Source organism: Phyllobates terribilis, unplaced genomic scaffold (assembly GCF_046119375.1).
Source record: "Phyllobates terribilis strain yellow unplaced genomic scaffold, ASM4611937v1 Scaffold_8__6_contigs__length_399053987, whole genome shotgun sequence".
NCBI lineage: Eukaryota > Metazoa > Chordata > Amphibia > Anura > Dendrobatidae > Phyllobates > Phyllobates terribilis.
This window is the reverse complement of record NW_027362768.1, coordinates 140,254,152-140,271,912: the sequence shown is the minus strand read 5'-3', so window position 1 is coordinate 140,271,912 and position 17,761 is coordinate 140,254,152. Positions and strand designations below refer to the sequence as shown.

The window sequence follows — 17,761 nt, the reverse complement described above, 5'->3', positions numbered from 1 at the left end:
TAGCAGGAGGAGTTCTGAGGAGGTGTAAGGTGCCAGAGGCCGATAGCCATGGTTGAGCTGCTGTGCCATAAAGCCCTGGCGCTTTACAGGAAAACGGTGTCCTAGTGCCAGTGTGCTGTCTCATGTAGGGTGCATTACACTCACTTGTAGGCCACACACAACTCAGGGGACACCCAGTTTATTTCAACTCATAAAAGTTTCCTGGATAGTTCAAGCACATCAGATTATATCACGCAGTATTGGGAACATAACCCTCCATTTATTGTTTCAATAATACAGTACATTTCCCACTTTACTTTCTGTTGTTCTTGAACTATCCCTATATCCACTGATCCTGTCAGCCCCAGGGATTTCCCTTTCAGTCACGCAGTATATCTGAGATCTGTTACCTTTCTTTCATGCGGTTCCACATCCATCTTCCTCTGTACAGAAGGGGTTAAAGTGCTCTTCATAGCACCTGTATCAAGTTGTAGGCTCCGGACATTGCAGGTATGTCCGCAGGGAGTCTTATAAGGCCTCATACTGCCCAGAACACTTTGTAATCACTTTTGTCATCAGCCCACTGCACCTTGAACTTCACCTTGTCAATTAGCAAACAAACTCTCCTCTAGAAACAGGAAGCAGTCTCCTTTTTACTGGCCCTAACCCCTCCCACTGTGGGATAAACCAAACACTTAACTATATCTGTCCCTGCAGCCTGTTGCTGGACAGATCTCCCTTACAAACACTATGGATCTTATAACAGTATGCACTAAGCATATTACAATTACAATGCTTGTCACATTCTATCTTATGTCCTAAATCTTAATTTATATCTTACCCTATGCAGCCCTATGCTGTACACTACCAACAATATCTTTATCCTAAGCACTAAACTATGTCTTATTCTGTGCTCACCCTATGCACATTCTGCACTATACACTAATTACATTGTACATTAACTCTTTACATTATTTATATGCTTTACATTACCATAACACAATACATGGCAATTCACATCATATCACATGACTACCTAACACATCTATATATAAAAACACATGCATGTCACTGTTCACATGATGCAATTTTTGTCTTCAGGGGCAGGAACTCGACAGTCCTTATTTACCACCCTTACAGAAGTACACAACACTGACATTTAATCAAAGACACACACACCGGGCAGCTGCCAGACGACACTGAGCCCCATCACCCGTCGGGCCCCATTGTAGTCGCATGGCCTGCCGCCATTAGCGGTATGCCACTGACTATAGTATTCCCATATAAAGGAATATAACATATCTACTATTATTATTATGTTCCTGTCATTGATAGGGGAAATAGGCACCTGAACGATTGCGTCATGTAATTGGACCATCCAAATGCTGCTGTCAGAAATTAAATGCATCATTGAAATGATTACACAGCAGCGATCAGAGCTCATTCTAGTCTTGACAGTTACTGGTTTTAAAACACAGCCACCACCTACCGGTTATGAAACGGGCACAGCTCCTGAGCCCGCTCCTTACACCCACACCTGATGTAGGATGTACCAGTACATCCTATGTTGGGAAATGGTTGAAGAACAAAATTGGCCATCTCTCGCTTCCCACCACTCTTTGTGGATTAGGTTGCAGCTGTGATGTCCCATCTGCAGCACGTGATCGCTTCAGCTGATCACTAGTTCCAACATTATCATGCTTGTGTACACAAATGACAGCTGACCCTAGTGATTGGTTGTAGCGGTCACGTGTTGTGCTTGGGACATCACTGCTGCAGGCTTGTCAACAAAGACTTATGGAGACCAGCAGTGGTGGTAATGCTGAGGTAATAGAGGTACCTTCTAAGATTGTCCCATATGTTCAACATTCAACATATGGTCAAGTGATTGTCATGGGTGCAGCTGCTGTTTTCAGGGGTAAGCTGCATGTAACCGCTCTTTTTTTCCCCCAAAAGTGGCACGTGAAGAAAAAATGTAATATTACAAGACCACCATTAAAATGAATAGGCAATAATGTAGTACAGATGTGTCTAACATTCACTTTGTTTGTTAGCGATTCTGATTTTTCACAATTCACATTCAATACCTTAGGATAACATTCTTGCAAAACCCCCAATAAGCTTCAAATCACATAACAATCCCTGGGCGGACATAGTGTATATAGCCACATGCAGCATAAACATCTCCCCACAAAGTATCACAAAATCATATGATGTTTTTCTTGCTCCACTCATCTGGGATATGCTGAGTCAAGTCTAGTCTATATAATATTGTAATTCTGCATCCTGAGCCACAATGCTACAAGAAAGTTTAAAGAAAATAACTACTGATCTGTTTTAATACTTCACGATGTAAAGATGTCCTATGTATTACTAGAATGTTAGCAAAAAAATAACCACCAAAAAAATAGCTGAGCCCAGTGTTGTCTCTGCCCAAGTAGACTGCGCTAATACAAGAAATTATAATGGGACCAATTAAACACAGGACACAACTGAGCTGATTTCATCTCTCGGTTTGTGTATCCCTCTGGCAGAGTATTGATTTCTGACTACGTGTTTGGAATCCAATGGGGATGCATTTAAACAATGTTCTATTTTATGTATTTACATCTCTATTGTGAGGTAGAAGAAAATAACACTGTGCTGGCTAAGTCATTAGATCATCCCAGCTATGCAAGTAAAATCCATAGAATATTGATGAGTGACAGATCATGGAGGAGTCATGTGGACTTTACACATCTCTATATGCAGGAAGAGAAATTGCTTCCTGTTGTGAAAGTGTTTTTAATAAAACTTTCAAGCGGCCAGAAAGTGTGTTACCCTGGTAAGGCTTATCATGCGATATTGATATTTGGCAGACACACTGTGGATTGTACTGAATGCTGCTGCTTGGTTCAATCATTTCGCTAAATGCTCGGCTGTCAGTTCTTGTAAGACACATAGGTAATTAACACGCTCAATGCGTGCTCTTAAAGGGAATATTTCACCATGAAAAAGACTGAAATACAACAATGTGTGGTCAACTGAAGAGACTAATTATGTAATTATTATCTTTGAACTCACTTTCACTCTCCCACTGTTCGCCATCAAATTGTGCATGTTGTGTGTGCTGCTGATAGATAAGTGTGAATGAATCCACAGATGATCGAAATAAAAGCATCTTGTATAGACATGAGCAGATGAATCCTCAGAGGATCAATATTGAAGCATCTTGGATAGACGTGAGCAGATGAATCCATGGAGGATCAATATTGAAGCATCTTGGATAGACATGAGCAGATGAATCCTGAGAGGATCAATTTTGAAGCATCTTGGATAGACATGAGCGGATGAATCCACTAAGGATCAATATTGAAGAATCTTGGATAGATATGAGCGGATGAGTCCACAGAGGATTGATTTTGAAGCATCTTGGATAGACATGATCGGATGAATCCACAGAGGATCGATATTGAAGAATCTTGGATAGACATGAGCGGATGAATCCGCAGAAGATTGATTTTGAAGCATCTTGGATAGACATGAGCGGATGAATCTGCTGAAGATCAATATTTAAGAATCTTGGATAGACATGAGTGGATGAATTTCTTAAACTTGCGATTTCACACAGATTTGAACAGTTTGAAATTCAATTTGCGGTTCACAAAAAAAACTTGCCCGGCACTATTATCCACAATGCTGAAGCATCAGAGAGCGGGCTAATGTCATTTTGCTCCGCGGGCCTCTCCATAATGACGTGCAACCATGTTCTAGTATTGAAATTTGTGCAAATTTGTTTGCTTTTTTTGGGAAGCATGTCAACCTCTTCAGCGTCTTTGCAACGTTTTTCACATACAGTTATATGAAAAAGTTTGGGCACCCCTATTAATCTTAAGCTTAATGTTTTATAAAAATTGGTGTTTTTGCAACAGCTATTTCAGTTTGACATATGCAATAACTGTTGGACACAGTAATGTTTCTGTCTTGAAATGAGATTTATTGTACTAACAGAAAATGTGCAATCTGCATTCAAACAAAATTTGACAGGTGCATAAGTATGGGCACCCTTATCATTTTCTTGTTTTAAATACTCCTACCTACTTTTTACTGACTTACTAAAGCACTTTTTTTGGTTTTGTAACCTCATTGAGCTTTGAACTTCATAGCCAGGTATATGCAATCATGAGAAAAGCTACTTAAAGTGGCCACTTGCAAGTTGTTCTCCTGTTTGAATCTCCTCTGAAGAGTGGCATCATGGGCTCCTCCAAACAACTGTCAAATGATCTGAAAACAAAGATTATTCAACATAGTTGTTCAGGGGAAGGATACAAAAAGCTGTCTCAGAGATTTAACCTGTCAGTTTCCACTGTGAGGAACATAGTAAGGAAATGGAAGAACACAGGGACAGTTCTTGTTAAGGCCAGAAGTGGCAGGCCAAGAAAAACATCAGAAAGGCAGAGAAGAAGAATGGTGAGATCAGTCAAGGACAATCCTCAGACCACCTCCAGAGAGCTGCAGCATCAACTTTCTGCAGATGGTGTCACTGTGCATCGGTCAACTATACAACGCACTTTGCACAAGGAGAAGCTGTATGGGAAAGTGATGCGAAAGAAGCCGTTTCTGCAAGCACGCCACAAACAGAGTCGGCTGAGGTATGCAAAAGCACATTTGGAGAAGCCAATTTCTTTTTGGAAGAAGGTCCTGTGGCTTGATGAAACCAAGATTGAGTTGTTTGGCCATACAAAAAGGCGTTATGCATGGCGGCAAAAAAACACAGCATTCCAAGAAAAACACTTGCTACCCACAGTAAAATTTGGTGGAGGTTCCATCATGCTTTGGGGCTGTGTGGCCAATGCCGTCACCGGGAATCTTGTTAAAGTTGAGGGACGCATGGATTCCACTCAGTATCAGCAGATTCTTGACAATAATGTTCAAGAATCAGTGACAAAGTTGAAGCTACGCAGGGGATGGATCTTTAAGCAAGACAATGATCCAAAACACCGCTCCAAAGCTACTCAGGCATTCATGCAGAGGAACAATTACAATGTTCTGGAATGGCCATCCCAGTCCCCAGACCTGAATATTATTGAACATCTGTGGGATCATTTGAAGAGGGCTGTCCATGCTCGGCGACCATCAAACTTAACTGAATAGGAATTGTTTTGTAAAGAGGAATGGTCAAAAATACCTTCATCCAGGATCCAGGAAATCATTAAAAGCTACAGGAAGCGACTAGAGGCTGTTATTTTTGCAAAAGGAGGATCTACTAAATATTAATGTCACTTTTCTGGTGAGGTGCCCATACTTATGCACCTGTCAAATTTTGTTTGAATGCAGATTGCACATTTTCTGTTAGTACAATAAACCTCATTTCAAGGCAGAAACATTACTGTGTCCAACAGTTATTACATATATCAAACTGAAATAACTGTTGCAAAAACACCAATTTTTATAAAACATTAAGCTTAAGATTAATAGGGGTGCCCAAACTTTTTCATATAACTGTATTCAAATGATTGGAACATCAGGCACATTGCCTTATGAGTCTGGAAACCTTGCCAATGTATATCTCCCGACAAACTGAACTACGCCGTTTGGAAAAACCTTATGTATTTTTATACACATATAATAAAATGAAGGTTTTCATGTGTCATCCGCCCTCCCCCCAGAAAAAAAAATCCAATTTAGGTTTATTACTCCTGGAAGAACATTGACACACTTCCTAAATAAGGACGACCTGCTAATTGGAAGCTAATTTTTCTGAAGATTGTGTTTGATCTTTTCATGACAGGAAAGCAGTAGGTGGTTTCTGCAAATGTAATAGCTTTAGATCACACTTCATTCAACGAGCCATTTAAAAAAAAAAAAAAAAAAACTTCAATGTGGCAGTTTTAATCTCATGATGTAAATTATAAATAAACATTATTGATATAAAAAATGCGTCTAATGGAAATAGATACAGACATATGGGTCTAGCGCTGAAGGTCAGCAGTAGACCGGAGATCTGCATCTCTCTCCGCTGTCTGACTGTCACATCTAGCGATGGCGCGTTTCTGACATGGACCACTTAATAACAGCGGGAGGGAGGTGTTCAAAAGGATATGATTTTAATATAACAGTTTTAGCACTTAAGTGTCACCACTGCTTGACATGTGAACCGTGGGGTAATTTAGTGCTGTTTTATCATCCCGTCATCTAAAGGAAGTAGAGTTATATGTAACGATATTGATGTTTGTACTGTTCAGAATCTGGCTTTCTGCTTTATAAACGATATTGTTGAATAGACAACATGGCGGCAATGTGCTATGCTGCTATTTGGATTTTTTTCATACTGGTTGTCCACTTTTTTGCCACATTTTTCCTCTTAACACATAAAGAACAGTTATCAATAGAAGTCATCGCATGATCCCACCGGTCAGCTTCCTTCCCAGTAACGTAACTTGAAGCCCAAGGGCTGCAATGCAAAATTTCCTACAGAGCCCTTAACTGTCATGGGTCTTTAAAGGGTTTATCCAATTTTTTCACTATGGACCTTCACTACTGCCTGTTGTGCTCTGTGCCGATCTCTGCCAGCATGGAGCAGTCACAGAAAGCCTCTGCCAAAAATTCATTGGCTTTGTTGACGTCACGATGACAGAGCAGCGGCTTTTTTTCCGCTCTGATCTGTTGATGGGGCGTGACTGCTGATATCATGCTGATTGACAGCTGGCTCCCCAATGCTTAACTGCTGGAAGCCGGCTGTCAATCAGTATAATTGGTAGTCATGCCCCGTCGACAGAGAAGCTTGGAAGAAGCAGAGCTGCTCTGTTGACATGGAGCAGCTGAATCACCGGCAGGAATGGTTCGCGACTGCTCTGAACCAGCACCTGGTTGAACAAGCAGGTAGTTGCCTCTGTTAGTAACTACCTGCCTGTTAGTTTTTTGACCCATAGTAAAAAAAATAAAATGTTCTTTGTTTTTTGAAAATTATCTATATTGGACTCTTAGGGCCCCCTCTAAGCTCTAGGGTCAGGGTGGTACTGCAATTTCTGTACCCACTCTAGTCCCACCCCTGCTCATTCCTGCCTCCGCCTTTGACAAAACGACCTAATGATGCCACTCAATAGGCTGTCTCAATAAAGAAAAAAAGGGGAAGCGCTCCTAGTGCAAATCATACCAGATGGATGGAACACTATAACGTGATAATTACTCACCGTGTGAGGTTGTGCTCGCAGGCAGAACTCTGCACAAGTAGGAAATAAGATGCTCCCTGACGGCTGCCACGTTCTCCCGCTGGATTCTAATGGGAGTCCAGAGATTCGGATGATGGGAATGGGTGATTGATGGCTCTGCCAATATATATATTTTTGCCTGATGAAGAGACTAGAACAGCCTCGAAACGCGTAGCAAATAAATATAGGTTTTCAAGATCACTCCATTGTGACATCGGTTCCTGGGCAGCGCTATCGATCACCCATTCCCATCATCCATCATCCCAATAGGCTGTCTCAAGGAGAGAAATTTCCTCAGAGGCTGGAGGCGGGAAGGAAACCCCGGAACATCAGAAAGAAGCTGAATGGTGGGTTCATGTGACAGCTACTTGGACAGTGGGAATGGGGAAAGTGTGGAAAAGTAGTGGACAGTCCCTTTAAGAAGTCTTAGCCAGATTTATTGTCAAATAAATATAGACATAAATTTGTCATGACCAAGTAATTTTTTCCTTAACACTGTATTATTAAATTACGATTCTCAACATAGAAACAAAGCTAATGCCGTCATATAGTACTGAAATAAAATAGTGCCCCTATAAATTGCGCACATATATGGATGCGTCTACATTTGATCATCTGGTCGTTGTGATGTGAACTGTGTCTTGTTGGGACTCTTGCTATGATGCCACAAGAGAGTACTGGATAGAAATAGGAGATATTGCAGTGTGTGGATGTATTTGCAGTGATCCGATAAATAATCAATTTTCAGCGATGAGCACCTCAAGTGCGCAAGAAGTGCCGCATAGCAGCCAGACAAAATATACATTTCCGCTAAAATGAACTCATAAGTGCACGAGTATGTGTCTCCACCATGGATGCAGCTCACAACTTGCATTTCTAGAAAACGGTTTGCAGAGGGTCAGGTGCAAATTGAGCAATGTTTGCTGGAACAAGACGTTCCGTACAGGCAGGATGTGAAGCATTCGTAAGAACGTCCATTCCCGATCATCGAGCCTTGTAAACATGGCAGCGATCAGCTGATAAACCTGTGAATGATCGTCTATCAGACCATCGCAGCAACGCCACAGCCCTGATTGTCTGCTCTTTAAATTTGTCACTACTACGCCAATTGTAATATTCCAACATGTATAAGAATTTACACAAGCACATCAAGGTGCACCAACATTTACCTAACTGGCTGCTAATAAACATAGAGGTCTGTGGATCTGCACATTGTAGACGTGTGAATATAGCCCAATGATGGGTTTATACACGTCATAAGTAGTGATGAGCGAACGTATTCGGATAAGCTGCATGATAAGATGCACGTCTCGTGGCTGTTCAACAGCCACAACACATGCAAGGATTGCCTGTTTGTTGGTCAATCCATGCATGTGTTGCAGCTGTCGAACAGCCGTGAGACATGCAGCTGCAGCGCAAGCAGCTGCAGCGATTTGAACTTATTTTTTGAGCACACCAAAGATACTTGGTTATGCTCAATTAACTCCTTATCCAAGCACGATCGCTCATCACTAGTCATTAGTGTAACATCCCTGGCGGTGTGCTGGCATGGCTTACCACCTCCCACCATGCAAGACCGCCATCTTACCTATCAGTCCAGGCAGCACACTTTGCTCCAGTACCTGCTGTGTGCATGTCTCCTGTCTGATTGCTTAGGGCGGCGGCGCGGTTACTGCCTGATTCTTATAGTTACTGTGTGCGTACTCCTAATGCGTCCCCAACCTATTGTTGTGAGTCACTGGATACTTAAACCCCCTCCACCCAGTAGGAGGTGCCTGAGCAACACTTTCTTTCAGTGTGTTCTGTGCAACTGAGTTACCAGGTCCTGTCCTGTATCTTGTCTGTTTCCGCCACCCTGGGGGCTGAGTATCCAGGCCTGTTACCTGTATCTGTGACTTCTAGTCTGTTCCGCCACCCTGGGGGCTGTATACCCAGGCCCGTTACCTGTATCTGTGACTGATTGCTTAGGGCGACGGCGCCGTTACTGCCTGATTCTTATAGTTACTGTGTGCTCACTCCTAATGCGTCCCCAGCCTATTGTTGTGAGTCACTGGATACTTAAACCCCCTCCACCCAGTAGGAGGTGCCTGAGCAACACTTTCTTTCAGTGTGTTCTGTGCAACTAAGTTACCAGGTCCTGTCCTGTATCTTGTTTGTTTCCGCCACCCTGGGGGCTGAGTACCCAGGCCTGTTACCTATATCTGTGACTTCTAGTCTGTTTCCGCCACCCTGGGGGTTGAGTTCCCAGGCTCGTTCCAGGTTCAGTTCCTGTCTTAACAGTGTCCTAGCCCGTTACTTGTTTGTCTCTATGTTCGTATCTTCCCTTTTCCTGCAGTGTCTGAACCTGCACCTAACTCCAATTCGTTGTCTCTGTACTTCTGTTTGTGAGTTTAGTATCCACTCGCTACTTCATTGTAAGTACCTAGTGTGTATCTGCTCTGCTTGTCTACCGCATCCGCGGATTTTTCTCTGCTCTGCTTGTCTACCGCACCTGCGGTTTTGCTCTGCTCTGCTTGTCTACCGCACCTGCGGGTTTTGCTCTGCTCTGCTTGTCTACCGCACCTGCGGGTTTTGATCTGCTCTGCTTGTCTACCGCACCTGCGGGTTTTGCTCTGCTATGCTTGTCTACCGCACCTGCGGGTTTTGCTCTGCTCTGCTTGTCTATCGCACCTGCGGGTTTTGCTCTGCTTTACTTGTCTCCCGCACCTGCGGGTTCTGCTCTGCTCTACTTGTCTACCGCACCTGCGGGTTTTGCTCTGCTCTGCTTGTCTATCGCACGTACGGGTTTTGCTCTGCTCTGCTTGTCTACCGCACCTGCGGGTTTTGCTCTGCTCTGCTTGTCTACCGCATTTGCGGGTTTTGCTCTGCTATGCTTGTCTACCGCACCTGCGGGTTTTGCTCTCCTCTGCTTGTCTATCGCAACTGCGGGTTTTGCTCTGCTCTACTTGTCTACCGCACCTGCGGGTTTTGCTCTGCTCTACTTGTCTACTGCACCTGCGGGTTTTTCTCTGCTCTGCTTGTCTACCGCACCTACGGGTTTTGCTCTGCTCTGCTTGTCTACCGCACCTGCGGGTTTTGCTCTGCTCTGCTTGTCTACCGCACCTGCGGGTTTTGCTCTGCTCTGCTTGTCTACCGCATTTGTGGGTTTTGCTCTGCTCTGCTTGTCTACCGCACCTGCGGGTTTTGCTCTGCTCTGCTTGTCTACCGCACCTGCGGGTTTTGCTCTGCTCTGCTTGTCTACCGCACCTGCGGGTTTTGCTCTGCTCTGCTTGTCTACCGCACCAGCGGGTTTTGCTCTGCTCTACTCGCCTACTGCACCTGCGGGTTTTGTTCTGCTCTGCTTGTCTACTGCACCTGTTGGTTTTGCTCTGCTCTGCTCATTTACCGCACCTGCAGGTTTTGCTTTCCTCTGCTTGTCTGCCGCACCTGCATCTCTGTTCCTGTATCCCAGTCTGTACTGGTCCCTATCCTGCCTGCGTTCCTACCTGTCAGTACCCACCTGTCTGCATACCAGCCGTGCCTGCCAGTACCCACATGTCTGCATACCAGCCGTGCCTGCCAGTACCCACCAGTCAGTATGCCAGCCTAACTTGCCTGTTCCTGCATTCACCGGTGTGGGTCAACAGCTGTGACCGGGGTCTGACCTGGAGTAGCACCTGGTCCCTCTGCTCGGTTCCTCCCTGGTTCACGGAGTCGACTGAGCCACCGTGCGACATTGGTTGGACCGAGTTGATACTTAGTCACGCCCCTCCAGGCACTCCTCGGTTCATGGTCCAGTAGGATCACTAACCATGCTCACGCCAGTCTGTCCGGGTGTGTGCGTAACAATTAGGTATATACATGGTGGAATTAGTCTACAGATCAGCACCAAAATCCGTTCAATTTTTTTGCTGGCTATAGATTTGGCCAGTGGCATAACTTGAAGGTCATGGGCCTCAATGCAAGAGCTCCAATGGGGGCCCTCAATAATTGCAAGACTTTAAAGGAACCTGTCACCAGAAAAAACACTAATAACCTGCAGTTACTGTATGGGGTTAATCTGCAGGTTAATAGCGTTATCAACCTGCCCGGCGCCCGTACATATCCGAATTCTGCATGGAGAAAATTAACTTTATCTCCTCCGACAACATTCTGGTTTCAGTCACATGGGCAGCGCCGGTGTTGGTTCAGTCATCTCTCTGAGTATACAGAGCAGTGTCTGTAACCACACCCCCGATGCTGGCTCAGCATTAGGTCCGGCTATCATTCACCACACGGTTACAGAGCGGCGACTGAACCAGCACCGGCGCCACCCCCGTGACTGAAACCAGAACGCTGCTGAGGGGAATAAAGTTCATTTTGTCCTTGCAGCATTCAGGCAGGTTAATAACACTAGTAACCTGCAGATTAACCCCATATCTGCAGGTTAATAGTGTTTTTTTTCTGGTGACAGGTTCCCTTTAATAGTGTTGTTCTTTTCATTTAGGCCAAAGGGGCATTTTGGGCCCCGTAGACTCCAGAGCCCGGGTGTGATTGCAACCTCAGCACCTAATGTAGTTACGCCCCTGCATTTGGCCCTGCAAAGTTCCATACTAAGTGCCCAATTTATCATGTATCATTTTTTTCTTAGTCGCTTTTCTATTTTGATACTGTGGTTTTCATTGTAATTTTTTTGTGCCAAATTCTTCACAATAGTACATGAGGTTTATGAAATTTTTGCAAAATTCAAAATACTCCTTATTTTAACTTTTTCTTTTTGCAAAAAGTTGTATGTTCTGTTAAAATTTGGGCAGGTCTGTGCAAGAAATCACTCCAGGGAGGGACTAGAATACAGTTGGGCAAAAAATTTAGCACATTTTTTTTAACAGTCAGTCACAATTGATGAATCATCTGAAAACATTCGGAAACTCCAAATTCAACCCTTAATGACAATCATAAAAAAATAAAGGTGAACACATAAAATAGATAAAAAAAAAGCCAAAATTAAAAGAAGAATAAGAAGTGAAAAACAGGTGAAAAACAGCAAAAACTAGAAATAAATGAGCAAATGCAATAGTGAATTGGACCCTAAATTTTCTGAATTGAACTTCATTTATGAAACTTTTCAAATTTGTTATGTTAGATTTTAAAAGATTCAGTACCAGATGTACCACTATGCTTTGTTTCCATTGTTTCATTGATAAGTCTTTAAAGCTCGTGCAGACAATTCTATTTTTGGTCTGAGTTTGTACCGATGTTATTCTATGCGGAAAATATCGCAATATGCATGAGTTGCATCCGATCAGAACGCACTCATTCATTTCTATGGGTCGTGGAAAAAAATCGGACTACACTTGGATGACATGTCAATGCAGCCCGATTTTCACCGATTGACAGAATGGAGAAGATGGAAATTTTTTTCCCATCTTCTCCATATCCGAGAAAATCGAATCACACTATAATCACTTTCTGATCAAACTTTGATTGGACAGATTTTCTCGAATGAGAGAAAATACGGTCGTGAGCCCCTGGCTTAACTTGAACCAGTTTGTGAATGTCGGCATCTTTCATACTATTGGGGGAAATACTACTTTCTCGTAGCGGCTTTCACAAATGTTTCTTATGTTCCTTAGGTGTCTACAGTATGCAGTAAAGATGGCACATGGACAGAAAAATTCAGCCTCTGCAAGGATTTAACAGGAACATGTCCTCCACCCCCAGAGGTCAACGGCATCCACTATATTTGTGACCATGGTCATGCCATCGGTAAGGAGAACTCTAGACCACACTGTCAGGACATTCAAAGCTCTTCTTCATAACAATCTTTTGAATAAAATATTGTTTTCTGAAAAGTTGACTCATATAGTTAGTATCACGCTCTTACATTATTCTTGTAACATGGTAATTGGGTGTCAAATGACTTCTGTTGCCAAAGCTTAAATCAAAGAATAACACGCCTTCTCATCTCTGAATCACTGCTTGTTTTTTCCCAGTCCTTTTTATTATTAGATTTGATTTCAAACAAATTTTTGGAAAAAAAAACAAAATTGTTTTGATATCGTCTTCCCGCAGGGGCTAATTGTACGGCCTATTGCAACTACCCACCAAATGACCCGGTAATCCTTCCCAAGAGCATGGCAGCAGATACTGTAGAGCACTGGATGAATCCTACCAAGGTGCAGGTACGATGTGACCTCCTGGTTAAATCGTCATTCCTTATAAATTAACAAATATGATTTTCTAAGTATCACTTGTGATTCTTTTGGTTAAGTTTTAAAGAGAATCTGTCAGCAGATTTTTTACTCATCTGAGAGCAGCATTATGTAGGAGCAGAGACCCTTAGTCCAGTGATGTATCACTTACTGGGCTGCTTGCTGCAATTTTGGTAAAATCAGTTTTAACTGCTGCAGATTATACCAGTTCTCTGAATGCTGAGCTGTGCATAACTCCTCCCACACCACTGATTGGCATCTTTCTCTGTACACTGTGCATAGACAGAAAGCTGTCAATCAGTGGTGGGGGCGGAGTTATACAGAGCTCGTGAATATGGATGACTACCTGGCAGCAGGTTTACTAGTCCTCTAGTGATAATCTACTGCTGATAAAACTGTAATTTTATCAAAACTACAGCAAGCAGCCCAGTAAGTGACACATCACTGGAATCGGGGTCTCAGTTTAGGTAGGGAAAAAACTGGTAAGAGATTTCCTTTAACTATCTTTAATTCTGAGTTTAAAGTTTCATAAGACTCGTGTGCATAGCTTTTGGTAGTGCAGAATAGTCAGTATTACCTTGTGCCAAATGAAACCCATAGACCTCTCTGCCACGTAAAAATACCTTTTTTTGTAATTGACACATGACAGGTGATTACTTACTATGAGAAATTAGGTAAATCCATACGAAAAGGAAATGCTGCAGATTTCCTGTGTGCAAATTGGTACATAACCATCCATGGGAATGAGATCTAATCACAGGCTCGTGCTGCAAAAATTGATCTGCGTTGTGTATTTCTTATCTGCAGCATGTCAATATTTTTTGTTGTTTCTTACCATGGATTTCACTTCAATCATTGTGAAATCAAGTGTGAAATCAGATACAAATATGTAGCAAAATTCATATCTGTTTTTCCACCATGAGTGGACCTTGCCTGATGAAGATAGTAATGTGGCCTCGACACGCGTAGCCTGAATGACTTACCAATAAAGGAACCTTAACTGCATCCTTTATTCTTTGGAGGGCCATTTTCAGCTGGGACCATGTCCAGCATTTTCTTCAATATTATTGTGCTTTACACTAGGGCCTCTATTGGATGATCTACTTAAGCAGTAAACATCAAAACTTATAAACGTCAAAGATATAACAACAAGAAACTTTTTTTGGGAATCAACTAAGAGGGATGTCTTTAGCATGCCTCCTTGAATGACTCTTCACTGTACTTTTTTTATTTAAACTGAGTTCCTCCACCAATTGCCACAGTGCCACTGATTCTGGAACAGTTTTCCTTTTTCTTCTGTGTCGCTCCGTTTCAAAGTTATGCCGCCTGGTAACAAAGGTGTAAACTTTCCCTTCAGCCAACTGGACATAGGTTCTGTGGTATATCTGTGGGTGTGGTCATGTTTTGATTGGCCAATATTAGAAAAGGAAAAGCACATACCCACAGAGAAGTTCTGTGGTAGCCTCCCAGTTGGTTGAAGGGAAAATTTTCACTATTATTACTGGGGATCATACTGTCACTTTGGAACAGAGAGGCATAGAAGAGAAAAAAAAAAGTTCCAGAATCAACGGAGAAGCACAAATCAGAGGAGGCATTTAGTTTAAATTAAGAATTCCAGTGAAAGCTCTCTTTTAAGTGGTCACAATAGCCCCTATAAACAGTCATATCTTGACATTCCTTAATTTATCAAATGCAAAATATGAAGTAGAACCTCCCCTCCTGCCTAATGCAATTTTTAATACTGGTGTCTTCCTATGAGGAGCCTTTGTATGCGCTTAGCATCAGGACCTGACTGTGACTAATACCTCTGCAACCCCTTTAGCTACATATCTATACCAAAGGTTGCTGATTAAAAGGGTTATCTGGCCTTGGGTTACAAGTCTTCAGTCACATAGAGCACTGGGCGCTGTGTGGATTCTTTGATGCCGGCGCCAGTATCGGCGAGCACGTGACTGCAAGTATTTGATTTACATACATGTGGCCACATTCCGACTAGAATGGCATGGCCTTTCTCAGTGCAAGTGTATTGAGCGAGGTCCAACAAGTTTAGTTGGAATGTGGCCGGTAGTATTTCAATCACCTACTACTAATTGCTCCGGCATCGGAGAATCCTCACAGTGTGTAGTGCATGCACTCTGAGGATTCACAAGTCTGCAGTCACTCTAAGGCTGAGCCACCCCTGTAAGTAGGAAATCAAATGGATGTCCTAAATTAAAAAGTCAACTATCTGGCACACCTGTCTTATAGATTTGGGCATCTTGCTAGTCATGTTAGATACTTCCTTACATCACCTGTTTGGCTTACTTTTGGCCAATATTTTACTTCAACATTTTTGATGAAATCTGGCATATTTTATACCAGAAAACCTTAGTTAGATAATTCCAGTAGACCCAAAAAGTGTCTAAATACCATAATCCAGAGAAAACTGTATACAAGGAGACTCAGCAACACAAGATAGTACTAGAAAAACAGGTAACCAAGTATCTCAGATCAAAATCCCCGGCTGACCCACTGGGACTTCCAGACACCTACAAGAGAGATGACCACAGCACTCAATAATGAAAATCCACTCCATTTTAAATGTTTCAGCCTCAAACGAGTCTTTTGTCAAGCTTGATGTAGACCAGTTTTGGGTGGAAACATTGCATATGTTGTGATATTAATGAGCACATACATAATCTCTATTGTGCAATTGAGTCAAAATTCTAACGCTTTTGGTGTAAATCTTCCCCAACTGATAAGTCTGTCTATGTCGGAAGTCAGAATATTAATGGAAATCTATTAACAGTAGTTGTAAACTTTACCAATGTATAGTGTATAACTATTTGCCATTTCCATTGTCAGGACATTATGTGCATAGGAATTCTGCAGTGGTACCCAGATCCTTCATTTTTGCACTGTATCCCATCCTGTGAGGTAAGACCGCCATTGTTGCACAACCATTGACTAAATATCAAAGCACTCTATTATTCTAAATAATTACAGAATTATACTTTATATTAACTTTCACACCATCTTAACTTTTTGTTATTTTTTGGACCAAACCAAATTACGCAGTTTGGTTATTTGTAGACCAGATCTTCACTAACTTTGATGGTCTGATCTTAAAACCAATGGGGATCAGAACGTTTGATCTGTAAAATATTTTCTCTCTCCCACTCTCTCTCCTCCCGGGCCTGGAATTCCAAATACTACAACGGACTTCCACGAGAAGTCCGTGTTCAGCGTTTATCACCGGTCACTAATTGTTCGGTACGAATCCCGAACTTTTAACCTAACCTTATGTTATTACTCACCTGTTGGGGAACAGTTTTTAAAGGCCACGTTCCCTTGTTCAGTATTTCGTCAGTATTTTACATCAGTATCTGTAAGCCAAAACCAGAAGTGGAGCAATCAGAGGAAAAGTATAATAGAAACATGTCACCACTAGTGATGAGCGAGCATGCTCATTACTCGAAATTTACGAGCATGCTCCTGTGTTTTCAAGTATCTTCAGCGTGCTCGGGTGTTATGTTTGAGTCATCCCTTGGGCATGATTTGCGACTATTTGACAGATTTAATACATGTGAGGAATGCCTATTTCTTAGGCATTCATCTCATGTATTAAAGCTGTCAAACAGTCGCAAATTATGAGCACGGAGTGACTGAAACTTAACACCCGAGCACGCTGAAGATACTCGGCGAGCACCCGAAAGGATTAACAGAACATACTCGCTCATCACTAGTCGCCACTTCTGTATTTCTCTCCCACTCCTGGTTTTGGCTTACAAATACTGATGTAAAATACTGATCAAATACTGAACATGTGAACGTGGCCAAAAAGGCAAACTAAAAAATAAGAAATTAATTTAAAATATAATAGAAATACTTTAGATTATACATTTTGACCTTCAAAACACAACTCTGGGGAAAGAAACGAATGATGCCTTCCAAAGTTCAAACCAATACCTGAATAAGATCTCATTGCTTTTCCTGTCCACGTTTCCTCAAGGATAGTATAGCCATGCCTCCAGTACTTTACTAGGTCAAGGTAAAGTCATTTTCTAGACAACTATGAATAGATCTTGGGTATTTTGAGTACAATCCTGTACATTTTTTAGCTTAGTAGTAATAGTTATGTTTCGGGTAAACTGTGTTAATTTAAGGTGGAAAAGCTTAAAGCTAAACACAATGGTTATTCTTTAGGGAGTCAGGAAATAAGCCGTCTATACATTCTATTACTATTCATATATTCCATTTCTGATAATAATGGTATTTTGTAATAACTTACGTTTATTACAACTGTATGACAGGAACACTTCAAGGAGATTTAAGCTACCTTCACAAATTACAGGAAATGTATCATCAGAGAATGACATAATCGTGTTGTTATTGTAAACATATTTAATAAAAATGGTGGGTTCCTACTATTCATTGTGACAA

At 42.1% G+C, this 17,761-nt stretch overlaps 1 protein-coding gene across 4 annotated transcripts in view; it reads left to right on the top strand.

The window, feature by feature from the left end:
- Positions 1–17,761, top strand: part of PAPPA2 (pappalysin 2) — a 331,936-nt gene that overhangs the window by 289,450 nt on the left and 24,725 nt on the right. For all 4 annotated transcript variants that reach the window (XM_073643372.1, XM_073643370.1, XM_073643374.1 and 1 more), the window contains exons 19-21: positions 12,761–12,893; positions 13,200–13,309; positions 16,184–16,255. In XM_073643372.1, coding sequence (XP_073499473.1) covers positions 12,761–12,893; positions 13,200–13,309; positions 16,184–16,255 — 315 coding nt within the window. The remainder of the gene's footprint in view (positions 1–12,760; positions 12,894–13,199; positions 13,310–16,183; positions 16,256–17,761) is intronic.